The sequence below is a fragment of the Cetorhinus maximus genome, chromosome 2 (genome assembly GCF_964194155.1).
Source record: "Cetorhinus maximus chromosome 2, sCetMax3.hap1.1, whole genome shotgun sequence".
Lineage (NCBI taxonomy): Eukaryota > Metazoa > Chordata > Chondrichthyes > Lamniformes > Cetorhinidae > Cetorhinus > Cetorhinus maximus.
This window is the reverse complement of record NC_135880.1, coordinates 57,263,207-57,288,294: the sequence shown is the minus strand read 5'-3', so window position 1 is coordinate 57,288,294 and position 25,088 is coordinate 57,263,207. Positions and strand designations below refer to the sequence as shown.

The 25,088-nt window shown below is 41.8% G+C and overlaps 1 protein-coding gene across 2 annotated transcripts in view; it reads right to left on the bottom strand.

Annotated features, from left to right (window-relative positions):
- Positions 1-23,709, bottom strand: part of polr3g (polymerase (RNA) III (DNA directed) polypeptide G) — a 32,532-nt gene extending 8,823 nt beyond the window's left edge. The window contains exons 1-4 of one of the 2 annotated variants that reach the window (XM_078564977.1): positions 23,567-23,709; positions 21,354-21,483; positions 16,422-16,481; positions 6,564-6,620 (exon numbers count right to left, since the gene is read on the bottom strand). In XM_078564977.1, the coding sequence (XP_078421103.1) occupies positions 6,564-6,620; positions 16,422-16,481; positions 21,354-21,483; positions 23,567-23,686 (367 nt within the window). In that variant the 5' untranslated portion in view covers positions 23,687-23,709. The remainder of the gene's footprint in view (positions 1-6,563; positions 6,621-16,421; positions 16,482-21,353; positions 21,484-23,566) is intronic. The other variant, XM_078564986.1, reaches the window with a different exon arrangement.
- Positions 23,710-25,088: the final 1,379 nt, after the last annotated feature.

Genomic DNA, 25,088 nt, shown 5'->3' with positions numbered 1-25,088 from the left:
TGACTATATGCACTTGAGTGGAAATTAAATAAAACTTTGTATAACAGGAATGTAAAGTATAAAATGTTTTAAATCGGTTAGATTTGACATTATGGGCACAGTTTGAAGCCCAGAATTGGCATCAGGAGTCAGTATAAATGAATTTTCAATTCCTAAGTGGAAGCCCCAAGTTAATTTACATTTCAGAAACTGTCTTCCAAATGAAATGGTTTAATAAGCATATTAACTTTAAAGTGAACCACAGATGAGTTTCTTTGTCTCAATGAGGCTGGGCTGTCAACACCACAGGAAAATAACCTATCTTGTGTTTTAATGTACCAGGAAGTGCTGCACATCACAGTTGACCCAATTACATCTATATTAGTCTCTAAACTTACAGATCTTGAATGAAAAATGAGGGTTGGCAGAGATAATTTAATTTCAATGCATGGCTCACCTTCAGGCACAATGAATGTTGAGAGAAAGGAAGAAATATTAGAAGGGATAACAAAAAGCTTGCTCAGAGGTGTATTAAGTAATGCCTTGAAGGAGGAGGAGATGGGGAGAATTTTACATTGTGAATTCAGCTGATTGGTTGTATCATGATGAAACATGGGCGAAGGTCTGTGTTGGGACAGGGAGGGTAAACAGAAGTGGCTAGTCAGAGAAGCTCAGGGGAAGGGGTGGTTACAGGAATAAAAAAAACAAAGCATTTAAGCACAGGGATGAGAATTCTAAATTTGAAGCTGATGTGGAAACAATGCAAATCTGCAAGAATAGTGGAGGTATGTAAGCAGCACTTGGCAGAAGTGTGCAGTCTTTGTGGTGGAAAAGATATGGGCCAGAATTTTCCTGTCGGCGATTTGGGGGCAGGGCCCGCTCGCCGACGGGAAAATGGTGCGGGATGATGTCGGGAGGAACCCCCAACATCATCCCGGTCCATTTAAATCTTTAGGAAGGTGGGCGGACAGCGAAATCAGCTGTCCACCCGCCAACCTGTCAATGGCCAATTGAAGCCATTGACAGGGTAATTAAGATAATTAAAGACCTGCCCGTCCAACCTTAAGGCTGGCGGGCAGGCCAGGAGCCCCAGCGGGCTTCTGATAATACATGAAACCTCATCCACTGGCGGGATGAGGTTTCATATCCGTTTTTAAAAACTTTAATACATTTCCATCTCGTGTGACATTTTCACATGAGGAGGACATATTAATGATTTTTTTTATTTTTCTATTTTTTAACTTTGTAACACTTTCACTGATCTCCCTGGGACAGCACTTAGTCTCAGGGAGCAGTGCGCTCTTTGACAGATGGGGAATCCCTGCCTGCCACCCCGCACAGGAAGCGTGTAGTGCTTCCCGTCGGGCAGGCCTTATTTAGCTTGCCCACTTAAAATGGCAGTGGGGCCCGCTTCAGCGGCGGAGTTCGGCTGCCCGCCTGCTGCCGAGCCGGTGGGGCCCGCCCGCCAACCGAGGGCAAAATTCTGAAGCTATGCTCAGAGTCAAACAGGATAATGAGATTGGTTTGGTCCAGCTGGAGGGATAGTGGCCAGGGAGAAGAAATGGTAAAAGGCACAGAGTTTGTGACTAGGGTTAAAGACAATGGTTTCAGTGTTCCAAATGTTTAGCTGGTAGAAATTGTGGCTCACCCAGAACTGTATATTAATCAAGCAAACTGACAAGATCCATGGTGGTAGGGGTGTCAAAATTGGCACTGTTTCATTTAATGTCAGAATATACATGGAATAGGACCCGAGTCTGTAGATGATGTCAACAAAGGACAGCATGGAGATGATGGAGCCAATGACTACTTCAATTCCAGGATCAACAGTACAGAAATAGGAAGAGAAGCCATTAATAGAGAAGTTCTGACTGTTCTAATGTAATTAGATAGGCAAGAGTTAGACTAAAGGAGGGCAGCCCATAGAACTGGATGACAGAAAAGGGTGACATGGTCAAAGGCGGCTGAAAGGTAGGGAAGGACTTGAGAGATTTGGCTTGGTAGGCAAGATGACAAAGCAGTAGAGGCAGTTGATCAGATGGTCTCCACCTTAGCTCAAGAGCTCCTTAAATTTATTGATTTGAGAAGGCAGGGGAAAAGATTGAAAAAGGCATGCGGAAGAGGTTATCCCTCGCCTGGATGACCATGGAGAAATGGACAGTTTTGGCATGCACCAGTGAGGCCGGGTAGAACCTGATGTAGTATAGCAACATCTGACAATGAATGACTAAGCCAGTTCTGCACCAGGGCACAAGTTTGCACCCCTTGGATTTGAGGAAGTGAAGACAGGGGTTGTACCTGGAGGAAGAAGAATGTTTGGAGATACTGAAGGTTTTTTTTATTATATATGTTCATGGGGTGTGAGCATTGCTGGCTCGACCAGCATTTATTGCCCATGAGAAGGAAGTGGTGAGCTGCCTTCTTGAACTGTTGCAGTCCATGTGGTGTAGGTACATCCACAGTGTTGTTAGGGAGGGAGTTCCAGGAAACGTCTCTTACATAGCCATGGCAATATATAAAAAAACAACAAATTCATGCCAGTCAAATATAGGATTACTTCTGTACTGATAAAGCTACTTCTAGCATTGGGTAATTTTATTTTGATATTAGGGTTTATTCAGTGTCACAGTTTGTGACCTGAAAACATTTTAAAAACTGACCAATTTTGCCAGTGCTCCAAAGCTTTAATTCCTAAAACTGCTGTTCATTATGACTCTAGCATTACAAAAATGTAAAACTACATATATCTAATTTAGTTTTTATTTGATCTATTTCAGCTAAAAAATAATTTGTCACATTCAAATAAAGAAGCCTCCATTCCAGCTGTATTTATAATCAAAACCAGCAGCTTGCCTTTTCCAAAAAAAGAAAATACTTAGTAGGCATAGATTTTCCTCAGAGTCTTCTCTATTTTCAGGTGTATTTTGGAAAAATTACAGGACAGGGAGGCCAATCAGCCAATTTCTACACCCAATTAATTAGTCATTGCTAGTCTACCCTACCAGATGACTGGGGTGAGGGAGATGTTGGTGGAGGTTTGGGGAGTGGAGGGGGGGGGTGGTGGGGAGAGGTGGAATTGTGGGAATAAGACAGGAAGAGGTTATATAAAACAGCCAATTTCCAGTTCACTACCATCCTGGCCCACTTTCCAAAAGCATTTTAAAATATTTTTTCACAAGTTATGGACGTCACTGGCTAGGCCAGCATTTTATTGCTCATCCCTAACTGCCCTTGAGAAGGCTGTGGTGAGCTGCCTTCTTGAACCGCTGCAGTCCATGTGGTACAAGTACACCCATAGTGCTGTTAGGGAGGGAGTTCCAGGATTTTGACTCAATGACAGTGAAGGAACGACGATATTGTTCCAAGTCAGGATGATGTGTGGCTTGGGGGGGGGACTTGCAAGTGGTAGTGTTCCTATGCATCTGCTGCCCTTGTCCTTCTAGGTGGTAGAGGCTTGAAAAGGTGCTGTCGAAGGAGCCTTGGTGAGTATCTTCAATGCATCTTATAGATGCTGCCATTGAGCACCAATGGTGGAGGGAATGAGTGTTGAATCTGGTGGATGGGACGCCAATCAAGCGAGCTGCTTTATCCTCGATGGTGTAGAACTTCTGGAGTGTTGTTGGAGCTGCACTCGTTCAGGCAAGTGGGGAGTATTCCATCACACTCAAGATTTGTGCCTTGTAGATGGTGGACAGCGCTTTGGGGAGTCAGGAAGTGAGTTACTCTCTGCAAAATTCCCAGCCTCTGACCTGCTCTTGTAGCCAAAGTATTTATATAGCTGGTGCAGTTCAGTTTCTGCTCAACGGTAACCCCCAGGATGTTGATAGTGGGGTATTCAATGATAGTAATGCCATTGAATGTCAAGGGGAGATGGTTGGATTCCCTCATTACATATAAACAAGGAGCAGGAGTAGGCCATTCAACCCCTCGAGCCTGCTCCACCATTTAATAAGATCATGGCTGATCTGATAGTAACCCGAAATCTGAATCCCACCTACCCCTGATGACCTATCAGCCCCTTGCTTAACAAGAATCTATCTACCTCTGCCTTAAAAATATTCAAAGACTCTGCTTCTACCACCTTTTCAGGAAGAGAGTTCCAAAGACTCACGACCCTCCAAGTAAATAAATGTCACCTCATCTCTGTTTTAAATGGGCAACCCCTTATTTTTAAACAGTGACCCCTAGTTCTAGATTCTCCAACAAGAGGGAAACATCCTCTCCATATTCACCCTGTCAAGGCCCCTCAGGATCTTATATGTTTCAATCAGGTCGCCTCTTACTGTTCTAAACTCCAGCGGATATAAGCCTAGTTTGTCCAACCTTTCTTCATAAGACAAACCGCCCGTTCCAGGCATTAGTCTGGTAAACCTTCTCTGAACTGCTTCCAATGTTAGAGATGGTCATTGCCTGACACTTGTGTTGCGCAATGTTACTTGCCACTTGTCAGCCCAAGCCTAAATATTATCCAGGTCTTGCTGCATATAGGCATGGACTGCTTCAGTATCTGAAGAGTTGCAAATGGTGTTGATCATTGTGCAATCATCAGCAAACATCCCTGCTTCGTACCTTACAATGGAGGGAAGGTCATTGATGAAACAGCTGAAGATGGTTGGGCCTAGGACACTACACTGAAGGATTCCTGCAGTGATGTCCTGGGACTGAGATGATGACCTCCAACCACCACAACCATCTTTCTTTGTGCTAGTATGGCTTCAATCAGGAGAGCGTGTTTCCCCTTATTCCCATTGACTTCAGTTTTGCTAAGGCTTCTTTTTTGCCACACTTGGTCAAATGCTGTCTTGACGTCAAGGGCAGTCATTCTATCCATGGAGTTCAGCTCTTTCATCCATGTTTGGACCTAGGCTGTAACAAAGTCAGGGGCTGTGTGGCCCTGGTGGAACCCCAACTGAGTGTCAGTGAGTGGATTATTGCTGATTAAATGCCACTTGATAACACTATCAATGATACCTTCCATCACTTTGGTGTTGATCGAGAAGAGACTGATGTAGCAGTAATTGGCTGGGTTAGATTTGCCCTGCTTTTTGTGGACTGGACATACCTGGGCAATTTTCCACATTGCTGGGTAGATGCCACTGTTGTAGGTGTACTGGAAGAGCTTGGCTAGGGGTGCAGCTAGTTCTGGAGCACAAGTCTTCAGTGCTATTGCCAGAATGTTGCCAGGGCCCACAGCCTTTGCAGTTTCCAGTGTCTGCAGCTGTTTCTTGATATCATGTGAAGTGAATTGAATTGGCAGAAGACTGGTATGCGATGCTGGGGACCTCAGGAGGTGACCAAGATGGATCATCCACTCGGCACTTCTGGCTGAAGCTGGTTGCAAATGCTTCAGCTTTGTCTTTTGCACTGATGTGCTGGGTTCCCACATCAGTGAGGATAGGGATATTTATGGAGCCTCCTCCTCCGGTTAGTAACTCCTACAAATACTGTCATGGACAGATGCATCTGCAACAGCTAGACTGGGGAGGGCGACGTCAAGTAGGTTTCTCCCTATTGTTGGTTCCCTCACCCCTTGCCGCAGTCCATGTCTAGCAGCTATGTTCTTTAGGACTCAGCCAGCTCGGTCAGTAGTGGTGCTACCGAGCCACTCTTGGTGATGTACATTGAAGTCCCCAACTGAGTACATTCCGTGCCCTTGCCACCCTCAGTGCTTCTTCCAAGTGGTGTTCAACATGGAGGAGCACTGATTCATCAGTTTGAGGGTGGGGTTGTGAGGAGAGGGGGCAGTAGATGTTGACCAACAGGAGGTTTCCTTGCCCATGTTGACCTGATGCCATGAGCCTTCATGAGGTTCAGAATCAATGTTGAGGGGTCCCAGGACAACGCCCTTCCAACTGTAATAATATCTTACTCGGAAATGGAACGAGGAAGCATGGGTAAATTGAAGACCTGAAGGCCACAAGGACCCAGAACAAGCTGCAGGTTTGCTTTAATAATTTGTGTTCTCAAATTATAAGTTGAAGTTTTGTTTTAAAAAAACTGCTCAGACACGAATAGTATGAATTGCAAAATTGTTGTATAAACACTAGATATTTTATTGAATTATTACTGAATTATTACTTGAGCAAATTTTACCTTCTTGCTTCCCATAGAAAATGTCAATTTGGCACAGTCTATGATGCAGTATGGACTGTTCAGGGAATTAACTATGAGTCAAGTGGTCTTCCCTCATTCCAATGCACATGGCGCTACATCTTCCACCCAGAGTCAACAGGTGGAAGATGTAGATGATCTTACAATGTGATAAATAGAGTACACAATGTAAAACACTGGAAAACACAAGATGCCTTTCAATTGCTGCATATCCTTCAGGTTCAGTGCAAAGCACATTTTTGCAAAATGCATATACTAAAAGGCAACAGAATCACCATGAACATTATTATTATACTTATGCTCCACTTTCCTAAAAATTTGAAAAATCAGACATAAATTAATTCCAATGCACGTAAACTGGGAACAACATAAAAGGTTTGTGGAAGTTAGTTAACTTCCATTTGTGTAACAAAGATTATATTTTCACATACCAAATGCCATATTACAAATCACACTTACATAATCACACTTACTTGTTTTTTTAAACTTTTTGACTCTCGGCTTTAGCTCCCTTGGAAGTCTCCTCCAATCTAAACATACAAGTTATATAATTAACATGCAGGACACTAGAATCCACAGCATTTTTAAATTACGTTCCAATTAAGAAACCTCAGTAAAACAGTCATTGTTCAGGTTACCAAGTAGAGAAGAACAGTTGAGAGGGAAAGAAATTAAGCAGATTGGGTTTTAAAAGATTATACGAGGCAGGGGGTTCCACATTTCAAAACAGCATTTCCAATATAAAATAGTGCCAGGGACTAGTACAGTTTTCCAGACTTCTTTTCAGAAAAGGAAGTCCGATATGTGACCAGAGAAATTAACAGCTCATTATATTTCAAAGCTACATAATTTACGCCTTAAAGTATACAGGGTATAGTTTCCATCTATTCACAGCTACTAGGAGAAAATCTAGACCTTTGCAATCTCAAAGCACAATAAGATGGTAATCATTTGAGAAAACATCATGGAGATTCTCTCTTGAATGTGCCTAATTGCATTTTTTATTCCCACACTCTTCAATCAGATGGATTAAAAAACCAGGGTCCAATACAAACACTCAACTAATGTGGAGCTGACCGATACCTAATCATGCAGGGATCATACCAGCATCTAATTGTTGACCATTGCCCAGCTTCCAAAAAAAAATCACTCATCTAAGGAGTGATGTTTGACAATTGAATACTTTTGCTAACAAACTTCTAAGCGCTCATGGCTCCAGTTCTCAGACCTTCATGGCAGGCTAGTTTTAATCCTTTCTGGAAAACAAGGGAATGGTTTAAATTTGTATCTTTAGCCCCTTTAATTCCACAAGCTTCAATTTTTTTCTTCTGATCCTCACTCTTGCCCAAAAAGACTTTATTTTCATCAAGACTGTAGAACAGAAACAGGCCATTCAGCCCAACTGGCATATGCCAGTGTTTGTGTTCCATACAAGCTTTCTCCCAACCTTCTTCAGCTAACCCTATTAGCATATCCTTCCATTCCTTTTCTCCTCATGTGCTTACCTATCCTTAAATGTTTCGATGATACTTGCCTCAACTCCTTATGGTAGCGAGTTCCACATTGTAAAAACATTGCCTCAGCTAACTCTTCCATAACTTCTATTAATATGCATGGATTCAATCCATCCAGACCAGGTGTTTTATCCTCTTCAAGCTTGTTTATTATCTCCCCCATTCTACCTTAAATGTCTTTACATCCTTTTTGATCTCTTTTTCTAATGTCATGCATACCTTATTAATCCCCCTGGTAAATACTGAGGCAAAGAAACTATTTGGAGTCATGTTGAAAACATCAGCTGTTGCGAACTATTAAATCTCACCCAGGCAAATATTATTTAAAGAACAGGTGTTTTGATAAACCTGAAAGAAGCTGCCATTCCAGTAGTTACATACCTTGCAAGGTGGCAGTCTAACCTGCTTCTCTCCTGCTACATGATGTATTTTATGAATCATAAAAGCATTACAGCACAGAAGGTCATTTGACCCACAGGCTGGGATTTTCTGGCCCTGTCGCGGGCGGGACCCGCCATGGGTGAGGCAGTGCCCCAGTCAGATGTCCATTGACATGCGGAGGGACCAGAAGATCCCCAGGGCGGGCAGGAGTGGAAAATCCCGCCCATTGTCTCTGTGCTGGCTCTCTTAAGGAGCAATCCACATACTGACACTCCCCAGCCCTCACCCCACATCTCTGTTCATTCCTCCTTTTCAGATATTTAGAAAATTTCCAGCACAGGAGGTAGCCTCTTAGCTGATCAAGTCTGTGCCAGTGAAAAAACGAGCCCCTAGCCTAATACCAATTTCCAGCACTTGGTCTGAAACCAGGGAGATTATGGGACTTTAGTTGCATATCCAGACACCTTTATAAATTATGAGTTTCTGCCTCTACTATCCTTTTAGGCAGTGAGTTCCAGACGCCTACCACCCTCTGGGTGAAAAAATGTTTCCTCATCTCCCCTCGAATCCTTGCCAATCACTTTAAATCTATGCCCCCTAGTCACTGACCTCTGCTAAAGTAAATAGACCTTTTCCATCCACTCTATCCAGGCCCCTCACAACCTTGTACGCCTCAATCAAATTTCCCCTCAGCCTCCTCTGTTCCAAGGCAAACAACCCCAGCCTCTCCAATCTTTCCTCATTGCTGCAATTTTCCTGTCCTGGCAACATCCTCGTAAATATCCTCTGTACCCTCTCTAATGCAATTACATCTTTTCTGTAATGAGGTGACCAGAACTGCACATCCTCCTCACATTGTGGCCTAACTAATGATTTATACAGCTCCAGCATAACCTTCTTGCTCTTATATCCTATACCTTGGCTGATAAAGGCAAGTACTCCAGATGCTCCTTAACAACCTTATCCACTGGTCCTTCAGGGATGTGTGGAATGCACTCCAAGCCCCTCACTTCCTCTACAGTACTCAGTATCCTCCCACTTATTGTGTATTCATTTGTCTTGTCTGACCTCCCGAAAGTCATCACCTCACACTTCTCTGGGTTGAATTCCATTTGCCACTTTTCTGCACGCCTGACTAGTCCATCAATTTCTTCCTGCAATCTACAGCTTCACACCTCACCATCGACCATGCGGACAATTTTTTTGTGTCGTGTCATCTGCAAATCACATTTAAGTCGAAATCATTACTATATTCCACAAAAAGCAGGGGACCTAGTACTGAGCCCTGCACAATCCCACTGGAAACAGCCTTCCAGTCGCAAAACACCTGTCAACAATTACCCTTTGTTTTCTGTTGCTGGGCCAATTTTGTATCCAGCTTGCTACATTCTCCTCAACCCCATGGGCTTTTATTTTTAAAAATCCAGCCTGCCCCATGGGATCTTGTCAAAAGCCTTGCTAAAATCCATGTAGACCACATCAATTGCACTACCCTCATCAATCCTCCTTGTTACCTTCTCAAAAAATTCAATCAAGTTAGTCACAATCTTCCCTTAACTGACTGTCCCTGATTACTCTGTGCCTATCTAAGTGATAGTTTACCCTGTCTTTCAGAATTTATTCCAATAATTTACCCACTACTAAAGTTAGATTGATTGGCCTGTAATTATTCGGTCTATCCCTCACTTCATTTATAAACAAAGGTGCAACATTAGTAACCCTCCAATCCTCCAGCACTAGCACCTGCATCCATTAAGGATTGGAAAATGATGGTCAGAGCATCCGTTATTTTCTTCCTGACTTATTTTAACATCCAATTCTCAGGATTTATCCACTCAAGGATGCTAATCCCCTTAATACTTCCTCTCTCCCTGTGTTTATCACATCCAATATTTCACACTCCTCCTCAACTGCAATTTTTGCATTGCCCACTCCTTTGTTTAGATGGACGCAAAGTATTCATTAAGAACCATACCCACATCTTCCTGCTCTACACGTGGGTTAGTTATCGACCCTGCTCTTTCCTTAGTTGTCCTCTTACTCTAATGTACTGATAAAACATCTTTGGCTTCTCCTTGATTTTGCTTGCCAATATTCTTTCATGCTCTCTCTTTGCTTTCTTAATTTCCTTTTTGATTTCACCCTTGCACTTTGCATACTCCTCTCAGCTTTCTGTAGTATTAAGATCTCTGTGTCTGATTTAAGCTTTCCTTTTCTGCCTTATTTTACCCTGTCTCCTTGACATCCAGTGGGCTCTAGATTTGGCCATCCCACCCTTTTCCTTTGTGAGAACATGTTTACTCTGAACCCCCCTGAATCACCTCGTTGAGGAGTCATTTAACTTACTGCTTTTGGACATCAACACCAGTAATACAGCTCAACAGTTCTGCAAGCTGATTTAGCAAATAGCTATGTCAAATACACAAGACGAATCCAGATTTGATCTGCAATCCAAGGTGAGTTAGCTCACTCAGTTAGGGTGGTAGCAGGGGTGTTAAAATTGGCCTTGGCTCCTCAGCTCATGACTTCTGCTATATTGCTATTGTCATCTCCACTGGTGCCGAAACCGTTGTCCACACATTCAGCCTTCAGGGTCAAGTTTTGGAAAGCCCTCTGCCCAACCTCCACAAATTACAACTTACCCGAAACAACACTGTCCATATTCTGTTCTCCACAGTTCTGATGAAGCGTCTATATCCAAAACTTCAACTTGTCTTTTAAATGCATACATGCCTCATTTGCTGAGTGTTTCCAGCATTTATTTCAGACTTCTAGCATCTTTGGTACTTTGCTTTTTTCCCCCACTAAGGCTCACCTGTCCATCGCACATGTTGACTTCAATTGGCTCCCATGAAATTCTAAACCCTTATCCACAAGTCAATCAATTTATGGGGAGTAAAGTCCCACTTTAACTCCAGCCAATTCCCAGCTCATGTTCTTTAGTTTGCCAGCTCTGCCACCCACTTTTCCATCACATCATTGATGATGGTGGATCTTTGTGTGCCTCAGGGCATGCTCTGTAAACCCTTTTGTCTTGCTGCACATCAGCCCATCTCTAAAGAGCTTCCTTTAAACTCATCTTTTTGACCATCCTTTGGCCTACTCTCTAGCTCTATTACTTCTCAGCTCTCATTTCTCCTCTGAAATGCTTTAGAAGTTTTTGATGTTAAATACACTATACAAATTCAGGGGGAAAAAAAATTGCCCAGATTTCCTCACTGGGAGGTGTGCACATGTCCAATAAGAACAGGATGACACTGGACAGTGGTGGATTGCGGTGATTAATTTAGTTCAACCCTCAAGGGTTTAATATTTACATCATCAACTTTCTCTTTTTCCCTTTTTTATTCTTCCCTTTACAAGCTGAGAACAAGTATTAAATTTAAACATAGGCCACATTAAGATAGGAGGTTAAGAGGGATATTGATTCTATCCAAAAAGACAATGTGGTGTGTAGGAAAATATTCAAAAACACTTCACAGAGGAGATCAAAATGAAGTGGATCCTGACCATAAAAGTGGTCAATGACAGGAATTTCAAAAGAGGTGGTGATGGACAGCAGTGTTTTTAACAGGGGGTGTAAAAGGGGCCAGAGCTGGAGAAATGAACACCTTTTTGGGGGGAGGGGGTGTTGGGGGCTTGTAAGGCTGGATGAAGTCATAGAGAGAAGGATGGACAAGACCATGGGTGAGGGTTTTAAACACAACAGTGATAATTTTAGATTGGAAGCACTGGGATACCCAAAGTCCCTCATTACAGAAGACACTGTTGAAGGCAGATAGGTGCAGGCAGCAAAGTTATGGAAGTTGGGTCCTTAATATTGAGGGACATATGACATTCAAGAAGTACAGGAAGCTAGGTAAAGATGGAGGGGTAGCACTGTTAATCAAAGAGGGCATTGGTGCAATAGTTAGAAATGACCTTGGTTCAGGAGATCAGGATGTAGGATCAGTTTGGGTGGAGATTAGGAATAATAGGGGAAAAAAGTCATTAGTGGGAGTGGTCTACAGGCCCCCTAACAGTAGCCACAGCGTAGGACAAAGTATTCAAGTGAAAATATTGTGTGCTTATGATAAAGGGATGGCAATAATCATGGGTGATTTTAATCTACACATAAACTGGAAAAATCAGATTGGCAGTAGTAGCCTGGATGAGGAGTTCTTGGAATGCTTTCAAGATAGTTTCTTAGAGCAGCATGTTCTGGAACCAACCAGGGAGCAGGTTATATTAGACTTGGTATTGTGTAACGTGACAGGATTAATTAATGACCTCAGAGTAAAGACACTGCGAGGTAGCAGTGACCACAACATGATTGAATTTTACATCCAGCTTGAAAGTGAGAAGAGTGGGTCTAAGAATACTATCCTAAACTTAAATAAGGGCAACTATGTAGGGTGAAAACTGAGCTGGTTGAAGTCAACTGGGGAACTAGGCTTGAGGATAGATCAATAGAGAAGCAATGGCAGACATTTAAGGGGATATTTCAGAGTATTCAAAATAAGGAGATTTCTACTATAAAGAAAAATTGTAAGGGGACGACCCGACATCCGTGGTTAACTAAAGTAGTTAAGGAAAGCACCAAACTTAAGGAAAAAACACACAACTCCGCAAAGATGAGTGGCAGGACAGATGATTGGCAGAGAATGGCTAAAAGGTTAATCAGGAGAAAGAAATTAGAGTGAGAGAGGAAGCTAGCTAGAAATGTAAAACAGATAGCAAGAGATTCTACAGGCATTTAAAAAGGAAATGAGTAAGTAAAGTGAGTGTTGGTCCTCTAGAGAGTGACAATGGAGCGTTAATAGTAGATAATAAGGAAATGGAGGAAGAAATGAACAAATATTTTGCTGCTGTGTTCACTATAGAGGATACAAAAAACATTCCAGTAATAGCTGCAAATCAGGAGGTGAATTGGAGAAAGGAACTTGGTGAAATTGAAATCACTAGGGAAATGGTACTGAGCAAATTGTTGGAGCTGCAGGCTGGCAAGTCTCCGTGTCCCGAAGGACTACACCCTAAGGAAGGAGGTGGCTAATGAGGTAATCTGGTGTTAATTTTCTAAAATTCGCTAGATTCTGGAAAGGTTCCAACAGATTGGAAAGTAGCAAATATAACCATTCTATTCAAGACAGGAGGAAGGCAGAAAACAGGAAGCGATAGGCCAGTTAGCTTGACATCTGTCATGGGGAAATTAAAATTGATCATTAAAGATTATAGCTGGGCACTTAAAAGACCTCAAGGCATTAGGGAAGAATCAGCATGGTTTTGTGAAAGGAAAATCATAATTAACCAATTTATTGGAGTTTTTTTGAAGGAGTAACATGCACAGTGGATGAAGGGCAGCATGTAGGCTTACTGTACATGAATTTCCAGAAGACATTTGATAAGGTGCCACATAAAGATTATTACGGAACATAAAAGCGCATGGTGTAGGGGGTAGCATTTTAACATGGATAGAAGACTGGTTGACTGGCAGAAAGCAGAGAGAGTATGCATAAATGGGTCTTTTTCTAATTGGCAGGGTGCGACGAACAGAGTCCCACAGGGGTCTGTGGGCCAAGTGCTGACAAATGGGATTAGGAAGGTAAGTCAGGTGTTTCTCACGTGTCGGTGCAGACTCGATGGGCCTCTCTTCTGCACTATTGTAATTCTGTGATTCTGACTTAGATGAGGGGAGTGAAGACATGGTAGCTAAATTTGCAGATGACACAAAGATAAGTAGGAAAGTATGTTGTGAAGAGGACATGAAGAGGTTGCAGATGGATATAGATAGGTTGAGTGAGTGGGCAAAGATCTGGCAAATGGGGTTTAATGTGGGAAAATGTGAAGTTGTTCACTTTGGCAAGAAGGACAAAAAAGCAGAGCAGTACTTAAATGGAGAAGGGCTGCAAGGGCTGAGGTGCAGGGGATCTGGGTGTTCTAGTACATGAGTCACAAAAAGTTAGTATGCAGGTACAGCAAGTAATTAAGAAGGCTAATGGAATGCTGTCCTTTATTATGAGAGGGATTTTACATAAAATTAAGGATTTTATGCTTCAGTTATACAGGGCATTGGTGAGATCGTACTTTGAATACTGTGTGCAATTTTGGTCTCCTTATTTAAGTGATGTAAATGCATTGGAGGCGGTTCAAAGGAGGTTTACTAGGTTGATACCTGGAATGAGCAGGCTGTCTTATGAGGAAAGGTTGGACAGACTGGGCTTGTTTCCACTGGAGTTTAAAAGAGTGAGGGATGATTTGATTGAAGTATACAAGATCCTGAACAGACTTGACAAGGAAGATGTCGAAAGGATGTTTCCTCTTGTGGGTGAGTCCAGGACTAGGGGGCACTATTTTAAAATTAGGAGCCGCCCTTTTAGGACAGAGATGAGGAGAAATTTTTTCTCTCAGAGGGTTGTGTGACTTTAGAACTCTCTGCCTCAGAAGGTAGTGGAGGCGGGGTCATTGAATATTTTTAAGGCAGAGACAGATAGATTCTTGTTAAGCAAGGGAATCAAAGGGCATCGGGGTTAGATGGGAATATGGAAATTGACACACAAGATGGTGGAGCAGGCTCGAGGGGTCAAATGGTCTACTCCTGTTCCTATTTCTTATGAGCTGAAGTTTACAAAGGATGGAGTATGGAAACCTGGTCAAGAGACCATTGGAATAGTTGGGTCTGAAGGTGACAAAAGGCACGGAAGAGGGTAAGAGGGTTCTCAAATAGTAGATAGGCTTGGGTAGGGGTGGAGGCAGGCAATATAACATGGGTGGAAATAGGCAATTTTTGTGGTGGAGAGGGGAGTTAGAAACTAAGCACAGGGCAAAAGGTACGAGGTTATGAATAGTCTGGTTCACAGTGGCAAAGGAGGGGATTGGAGTGAATCAGTTAAGGGCCCGAATCTACTGAGGGGCAGCAATCACCGTTGGATTGTTGCTCAGCTCTTAGTTTTCTGCACTATGTCTCTGCTCTGCATTTCTGGCCAGGTCGTCCGACCCTGGCTTCTTCAGAAATGTGGTGCAGTCTTCCATCAAACTGCTTCCTCATAGTGCTGGATTGCCAGGGGTGGGGGAAACAACTCGCACCCCCTTCTTATGGCACTAGTTTCCGTATTCTGGCAAGTGTCCACCAACACACCGAAGAGCTTAAACAAGTGACAGTGGATGAATCGTGTCTTGGGGGCTAGTCAGGCTGTGGGGGTGGGGTGGGGTAGGAATAGTTGGCCAGTCATGGGGAATGGACCTGGGTGGTGGGGGCTAGTCAGGTCCGGTTGGTGTGGAGGAGGGGTGTTGGCGTCAGTTGTATCATTTCCCCAGGAGTTAAAACTAGGATTTTTCTGTCTAACATTTCCTGAGTAACTATTCAGGTAAGTAAATTGGAACTGTTCAAAGTCTCCAACTCTAACTCAGAGTTGGAGACTGCTTCAAAGGGTCCGAGGGAGCAGCGAAATTGCCCATCAGAAGTTCAAACTTCCCAGGCAATTCCCAGAGTCACTGCATCAGGATTCCTGCAGGATCCCAAAGCATAAGTTGGGGGTAGGTCCGATTTCTGACGATCCCGAGACCAGAAGATCTGGACTATTAAGTATATTCATCTTGACAACTGGTGGGTAATGAATGAATAAATGATGCAGTGTTGGTTTTATTTTTTGGATTCATCAAGCCCAAATCATCCAGATTGTAACAGAATCTGAAGTAAACTTCTTTTCTTATTTCTTAGGTTACTGCATCTACGACAGTTGTGCTTGCAAGATTCTAGGCCAGAGCCAGACTAGACAACCTCTGCTATACCTACAACCCTCTACATCAGATCAAACCTACTGCTGTATCTACACTTTTACCTTCTCTGCTGCTGCTTCTTTTCTCTGACAAATAAAAAAATCACCAGTGCATGTTCCAACACTACATCTCAATGGATCATGCAACAATAAAAACAGTAATGGTACAAAGATGGTCATTTTTCCTGAAAACACTCAAGAGGCAGGCAGATGTCAAATGTTTGCAATTTTTGACAAAGAGATGAGTTTACAGCATTAAACCTGATGTTTATCATTGGTACAAACCTAGCACGGATACTGGGTTGTAAGCATATGTGCATGTTATTTTTACTGTACAGATTGAAATCTGCCAAATCATCTCAGTCATCTACTCTTGCTCTTACTAGAATTATTCCACGCATGGAAGAATCAGCTGTCACATGTTTAAAACTAACCCATGAAAGTACACTGAATGGTCAGATGATTACAATTGGTCAATTAGATTTTATAGAAAGGTGACACGTGATAACTTTACTAAAGATTCTCAAACATGATATTCAATAAAGATACAAGGCAATACAAATAAAGTACACACTATGTATGTTACAGATAGTCTTATACATTTATCCAGCTAATTCAATAGGTCACTTGGCAAGAGGACAATAATATCGTAATATGCACTAATAAATTAATTTGTAGTTACCTGGTGTCCAATCCTCATTGCAATCTTTTTCTTGATACTTGTGTGCATATCTTTCAACATCTAAATGAAAGGAATATCTTTGAATGTAACATTATTTGATTTAAATTTTCACTGCAGAATTTCACAATTGAATCATCTGTAATACAGAAGTAATTTTTTAAAGAAGCTGATCAACTCTTCCTTTCTTTCATTCCTTCACTTTTATGTTGCAATGTGAAGCACAAATCCATTGATACAATTTCAACTATTTTAATAAGCTAAAATATTTTCATTGATCCAGTTCTGTAAAATGACCAATGTGTTTCTGTTACAGTACTTGCTTCAACTGCCACCTGGTGGCTAATCTGAAGAGAACAGGATAAAACGACAAAACCAGATTGTGGAATGTAGGGCAAATCTCACTTTCAACACAATGTGAAGAATGATATTAAACTTACCTTTGAATTAATTTTCATTAACAACCTGCCTTGGTGTCCTCTTATTCAATTTAGAGCCAAAGATCAGGCTATCGCGTCCTTTTTAAAGATATAAACTCACGCTGAGGGACATGGACCACGACAACTGGATCCTCCCCCTCCTACTCCAAGTTTCTCTCCAGTCACGAAGAGATGTCCTTAACCCTGGCACCGGTCAGCAAACAACCTTTGGAGCTTTCTGTCATGGCTGCAGAAAACAGTATCCATCTCCCTGACTATATTAATGGGACTGAAAACCGATAAATCCTCAGGGCTTTCTTTATGTCCCAGGGCACCAAGGGAAGTGGCCATGGAAATAGCGGATGCATGGTTATCATCTTCCAAAATTCTATAGGTCCTGGAATAGTCACGACAGATTGGAGGGTGGCAAAAGTAACTCCACTATTTTTTTTTTTTAAAAAGAGGAAAAAAGCAGGATATTACATACCGGTCAGTCTAACATCAGTAGTAGGGAAAATGCGAGAGTCTATTATAAAGGTTGTGATAACAGGACACTTAGAAAATATCAACGGGATTAGACAAAGTCAACATGGATTTATTAAAGGGAAATCGTGTTTGACAAACCTACTGGAGTTTTTTTTTGAGGGGACGTAACCAATAGAATAGATAAAGGAGAACTAGTGGATGTGGTGTATTTGGATTTTCAGGAAGCTTTTGATAAAGTCCCACGTAAGAGGTTAGTGTGTAAAATTAAAGCGCATGGGATTGGTGGTAATATATTGGCATGGATTGAGAATTGGTTAGCAGGCAGGAAACAGAGTAGGAATAAATGGGTCTTTTGTGGCGTGGCAGACAGTGACTACTGGGGAACTGCAGGGATCAGTGCTTGGGCTCTGGCTATTCACAATATATCAACGATTTGGATGAGGGAATCAAATGTAATATTTCCAAGTTTACTGATGATACAAAACTAGGTGGGAATGTTTGTGGTGAGGAGGATGTAAAGAGGCTTCAAGATGATCGAGACAAGTTGAATGAGTAGGCAAATACATGGCAGATACAGTATGTGAATAAGTGTGAAGTTATTCACTTCGGTAGGAAAAATAGAATGGCAGGGCATTATTTAAATAGTGATAGATTGGGAAATGTTGGTGTACAAAGGAGCCTGGTTGTCCTTGTACACAAATCGCTGAAAGCAAGCATGCAGGTGCAGCAAGCAGTTAGGAAGGCAAATGGCATGTTGGCTTTCATTGTAAGAGGATTTGAGTACAGGAACAAGGATGTCTTACTGCAAATGTACAGGGCCTTGGTGAGACCACACCTGGAGTACTGTGTGCAGTTTTGGTCTCTTTACCTAAGAAAGGATACACTTGCCATCGAGGGAGTGCAGCAAAGGTTCACCAAACTGATTCCTGGGATGGCAGAATTGTTGTATGAGGACAGATTGGGTCGACTAGGCTTGTATTCACTTGAATTTAGAAGAACAAGTGGGGATCTCATTGGAATGTATAAAATTCTGACAGGGTTGGACAAACTGAATGCAGGGGTGATGTTTCCCTTAGCTGGGATGGGGGGGGTCTAGAACAAGGGGTCACAGTCTCAGGATATGGGGTAGGCCATTTAGGACTGAGATGAAGAGAAACTTCTTCACTCAGAGGGTGGTGAACCTGTGAAATTCTCGACCACAGAAGGCTGCGGAGGCAAAGTCACCAATATATTTAAGAAAGAAATAGATAGATTTCTAGACACTGAAAGAGTCAAGGGGTATTGGGAAAGAATGGGAGTATGGCATTAAGATAAAGGATCAGCCATGATCATATTAAATGATCAAGGGCCAAATAGCCTACTCCTGCTCCTATTATCTATGTTTCTATTCTGTCTCTTATCACTACCATTTTCCTCTTCATTCCAACCACTTGAACCATGGTGCCATGGTCAATCCACTCATCCACCATGCAGTCCTTCTCCTCATCCATACAGGTAGCAAGCACGTCGTACCAGTTGGACAAAGTCAGGGGCTGAGGCTCCTCCATTACTGCGTGCTGGGTCCCTATACCTTCCTGACCTGACCACTGACCAACTCTAAAGTTCTGCCTATCCTAAAGGGTGTGACCACCTCCTGGAATAAAGTGTTCAGGTAATTTTCCCCCTCCCTGATGCATCTCAGTGTCTGCAGCTTGGCCTCCAGTACAATTTTTAAAAATAATTTGTTCATGGGATGTGGGCGTCACTGGCTGGGCCAGCACTTATTGCCCATCCCTAATTGCCCTTGTTCAGAGGGCATTTAAGAGTCAACCACATATGTAATCATATATAGGCCAGATGGCAGATTTCCTTCCCTAAAGGACATTAGTGCACCTGAAGGGTTTTTCTGACAATCGGCAATGGATTTGTGGTTATTATCAGATTTTTAATTCCAGATTTTTATTGGATTCAAAGTTTTACCATCTGCTGTGGTGGGATTCAAACCCAGGTCCCCAGAGCATTACCCTAGGTCTCTGAAATACTAGGCCAGTGACAATACCACTGTGCCATCACCTCCTCTCAAGCCACACTTACTGCAAATGTGTTTGTCCTGGATCACACTGGTGTCCAGGAGTCCCCACTTGCTGCAGTCACAACACATCACCTGCCCTGCCATCCTTATTATGTGATAGTTAATTAATTAATTTTTCTTAATTAATAAACCCTACTACTCCCAGTTACCTTTACTACTGCTAGTCGGCCTTAATATTACTAATTATCAATAAATTACACACTTTGTTCAGACTCCTCTCCCATTTAAAGGCCCTGCTTCGCCTCTCTCGCCCTCTCCCCGTTAATGGCCCCGCTCCTCCTCTTGCATCCTCTCCCCGTTAATGGCCCCTCCTCTGTGCCTGGTCAAAATCTAAAAAAGTTTCAAGGATATTGTTTTGGAAATACCATGTTTTGCCAATTTCTTAAGTGTCTCAAATAGAATTATTCAAATTATTTTGTAATGTAAATTGCCAGATTAAAATAGTCAACTGTAAAAAACCCACAACAAAGTATTAAAATTTTATAGGCCATATCCATTTCCCAGATGGATGAATTCCTTACTAAGCCCAGTTTGCTACATCCTGTCCTCAAACTGTGCCCCTGGCGTGGTGTCAGTACATGGGTGCTTTGCACAATGCACTCCCTGAATGAAATTACCTAGAATTTGCACTGCCTACATATGGATAGTCCATGGCTCATGCATTTTACTCATAGGCAATGGGGAGCAGAAAGTGTAATTTCTGTACAAGGGCCTTAAGAGTGCAGTGGCTCTGGAACTCAAAAAGTACACATTTGTTTTCTTGCTGAGCATTTGGCATGGATGATTTGGAGAGCAGCTTTAGTGCGAGTGTTAGAAAATGACTAGAAAGCCTGATACGGTAGGAATGCTATCCTTGTTGAAGGTGCAGGGAAAGAGTTGTGCCATCTTTGGGTAAAAGGTCCATTCTTCAAAAACATGCTGCTCAGTCTGAACAGAGTGCATGAAATTAGGATAAGGAAGAGAGACCCTTAAGTCCTCTCCTTATCATTTGCACTGGTTTGCAAAACCATGCCTGAAACACACATAACCTTTCACCTTTATACTTGAAATACTTGCATTCTGATCTTTACACATCCCTTTCATTGTTAGGCCTATCTGGCTGTTTTCTTTCTACTCATTCTCCAGATGTATACATCACTGGCAAGGTCATTTATTGCCCATTCTTAGTTGCCCTAAATGGAGTCCATGCTAGGCCACTTCATAAGGCAGTTAACAATCTGGAAATATCGAAAAGGCAAAATAAAATACTTTTTCAACATATATCTTAAGAATTCAAAAGAAAAAGATCAACAAGATCATAAAGTGGAACTTAAATAATACAAGTTTGATCACCGTCCTGTTTGCAAGTGAATTATGAAAGATCAAATATTCTGTTGTGTAATAAGTGCTACATACAAGCAGCATCAGGTTTTCTTCCCTAAAGGACATAGTGAAGCATTTGGGTTTTTACTACAATCCAATAGCTTCACATTCACTTTTTATTGCTATCCATAGTTTTTATTTGAACCAAATGTAAATTCTCAAACTGCTATGGTGAGATTTGAACATAACCTATTTTTTCTACATATTGCTACTCAAAGGGTTGTGAAATCTCCAGGTCTTGGTGCCTTTGCCTTTTGTAGATTCATTTATGTCCCTTTCCTCAGGTCCATTACCTCCGCTTCCTTCCCTTCAAAAACAGCTGCAAGGATTCACATGTTGCAGGTCAAGTTGTCTTGGATGTTTAAGATGGGGAAGTCAAGTCCCCAAAAACTCTCTCTGAACAGGTGCCCCATTTCATATTATAAAGAAATACATAAATTCCAAAATTCTGGAAATTCAAATGAAAAACTAGAAATTCTTGTGTGGTCCATACTCACTGGTTAAACTGAATGGCCTATTTCTGTGCTGTGAATTCTATGTAATTTCTTGCCAATATTCCAATTTTCTTACATGTATATGCAGCACACTATTCCTTACCTCTCTTTGCAATGGCACTTTCAATGTAGTAAGGCAGTTTCTTGCAGGCTCCTCTTAGCTCCTGCTTCAAGGCCAGGATGTAGTTTACATCTTCCCCTGTATTCAAGGGGACAGGCTTAAATTCTGTGGGCTACAGATTGGTAATGTAGGTTATAATAGAGTACAAGAACATTAGGCAATAATACAGCTGGAACCAGATAGGCACATACCTGATCCAAACATACATTTCTGATATACCAAATTGCATTCCATTCCTTCCAGCACAGAATTCCAACACTTTTTTCACTGAAAAAGCTACTCTCAAATCTGGACACTTTAGTATTGAGGGTAAAATTTGTTTCATTTTTCCCCAATATATTTTTTCTCTTTTCTCCACCACTCACAAACCAACTGTAAGAAAGAAAGATCTTGGGCTTCCCCATTCTATTATTGGAGAGTTAGTTAGATGTGTGAGCTACCCAGTAACAAGCATTCCCTCTGATTCCTCCCTCTCACTGCAGTTAAAACGTGGGTCTCACCCACTGGGCACAGCTGTAATTAGTAAACAGTGAGGTCCAAAGCATGCTGTACTACCCTAATACAAAGTCAGACTTTATAACTGTTACATTTACAAATCAGATCGAATGAATGTGGTATATAAAAAAACCTGCAATTTACAGCAAAGGATAACATCCTGCTTTGTGGCATCCTCCATATATCACTGTCAGCAAATGGCGAGGCAGCAGCAGGCAATCACAAAGGACACAGAGGAATTTACAAGGAGGCTGCCAGGATTGGAGAACTTTAGCTATGAGGAAAGGTTGGAAAGGCTGCAGTTGTTTTCTTTGGGAGAGAGAGGCTAAGGGCAGATTTATTTGGGGTGCATAAAATTATGAGAGCCTAGATAGAATGGATAGAAAGGACCCATTTCTCTTAGCAGAGAGGTCAAAAACCAGTGAGCAAGTGGGAAACTGGTGTTAAAGCTGATGATCAGCCATAATCATACAGAAGTGCTGGACAGGTTCAAGGGGCTGTATGGTCTACTCCTGCTCCTATTTCTTGAGCCTGTTTTTATTTTCTATTCTTTCATATATTCAGAGTGTATTACTTGGAGAAAAAAAATCACATAATTGAGACAGGCACAGGAAGATCACAAGTGAAACAACATACGAAATAAGAATAGCAAAAATGCATTAAGGGTTACCATATCTGCCCGATAGCTTTGTGTAGCATTAAGCCTTACAGCCCCACTTTCCTGCTGCTGTTAGATTTTATCATGTTATACCTGAGGGATGATTCTGCTTAAGGGAATAAAGATGACACAACATAGGCAACATAATAAATAATAAAGCAGTTGCCAACAATACTACCAGGCATGGACGAATGAATTCATCGAGACTCATCTTTACTAAGCTTTTGAACAAGCATACATTTTAATAGTGTCAACAGTTGTGTGGCAATTTCTATAAATTGCAGTGAAGCAGTCAGGTTGCTAATTCTAAACATTAAAAAGGTTGTATTACAGGAGTCTTTTTGAGCATGCTCTGAAAACTCGACTGCAGTACCACCCAATGGCCAAACAAAAAAAATGCACGGCGTCTAATTGAAATACTGCAGTGTGAACTTTTGCAACAGGGTTTTTACATTTTAACCCCAGTCTTTATTACATCACTGTAATGAATTGAATGACATCATGGTGATGGTTAAATCATTTCACCTCCTTATTCAAAAAAATGTTACAGTCTTAAAAGATACGTTCCAGTTAACACTTTTTAAAAAGAGACAGTGGGAGTAAAATTCAACATTCCCGGGTGTGTGAAATGTGTGGTGGGGGGATCACCCACCTGTTAAACAGGCTGCTTGGTTTTCCTGTCTAGTGAATTCTGACCCCCATGACTCCAACGGATGGCCAAAAAGTTTCAAACAGTCGTGTTTTTTTTGTTATAATGCAACTAGACCGATTGTACTCATGTTAAATGGGCTTGAATATAGGATGCGGGAATCATTAACATCTATTTTATTACTCCTAATAAGTATGAAGAGAGCTGGTCCTGAACATAAAAATCACGTCCACGTTTTCTCTGTAAAGAGGATCGAGTAGGAAGAGATTTTCCTAGCTGTGATACAGCGAACAGATTCACTCTTTGCGAGATAGATCATTGCACTGTACGATTTGCCCAACGTGTTACCTACAGCAACATTGCCCCTTTAAAAAGCGCCCTGCTAACACTTACCGGAAATAAAGGGAGAGGTTGACATCCAGTGTCAGGTAAAGATTCCCCCCGGGAGAAGCCGATAGCTTCGATATTAAAAGTGAACTGTCCTCTGCCTCGGCCGCGACCTCCTCCGGACATCGCGACTGAAAACCTTGCACAAAACTTAACTGTATAAAATAAACAGAATAGAAAGGTGCACGTTTAAAAACTGAGCCAGCTTCTCTTAATCTGAAGGAGCACTGCATCAGTTGCTGCGGGATCTGAAGCACCAGAGCGGCCACGCCTCAATCAGAAGTACTTTGCTGCTTTCATAAAAATAATTATGTTAAATTCTAATACATTCTAGTCAACCCATTTTTTAAAAATGTTTTTAAATTCCCCAAGTAAAGCTGAAAATTTCTGAGCCGGTTAGTTCATTGTTTCTACAGCCTGGAGTTTATACCTAGAATTGAATGAGCAGAACATCGACACGGGCCGCCGATTATGTGTTTCCATTTAAAAGTGTTATTTTACAGGCATTTTCCATCTCTCATATACACATGTGCTTGCCACACGCAGACTCACCAGCTACCGGAACTGCTCAGCCACGCATGCACCACTTCTTGTCTAGCCACGTCCCATGCAATGTGGCAAGAACAACTTGGTTATTTAACACAGCGTTTTTTTTTAAAGTGAATACTGCTGTCACTTAAATAATGCAAGTAACGATGCAGGAAGAGTCAATAAGAAATAAAACCGTGGGGTGCACCTGGATTTTCCTTCTGAGACATTACGAAAATAGAGTGGTCAGGCTAAATTGACATAAATACTGTCTACACGTTTAAATGTATATTGAGAAATTTCTATATTGAAAGTTAGGAATGTTTTTTCTGGATTCTCTTAGAAAATTAAGAGCAGACATTCTTCATTAAGTTCAGCAGTATATAGTGCTCCTGGCCAGCCAGGAAATAGGATACAGTTCAAAAACAAACAAAAATACCTGGAAAAACTCAGCAGGTCTGGCAGCATCTGCGGAGACGAACACAGTTCTAAGTTTCGAGTCCGAATGACCCTTCAACAGATATAAAAACAAAAAAACTGCGGATGCTGGAAATCCAAAACAAAAAATAAAAATTACCTGGAAAAACTCAGCAGGTCTGGCAGCATCGGCGGAGAAACGTACAGTTGACCCGTCAACAGAACTAAGTAAAAGTAGAAGAGAGGTGAAATATAAGCTTGTTTAAGGGGTGGGGGGTGGGACAAGTACAGCTGGATAAAGAGCCAGTGATAGGTGGAGATAACTAAAAGATGTCATAGACAAAAGGTCAAAGAGGTGTTGATGGTGGTGATATTAGCTAAGAAATGTGTTAATAGGTGACATTAAGGGTAGAAAGCAGGACAAGCAAGGTACAGATAGCCCTAGTGGGGGTGGGGTGGGGGGAAGGGATGCAAATAGGCTAAAAGGTAGAAATAAAACAATGGATGGAAAAACATTTAAAAATAATGAAAATAGGAAAAAAAAGGGGAGGGAATCGGAAAGGGGGTGGGGATGGAGGAGAGA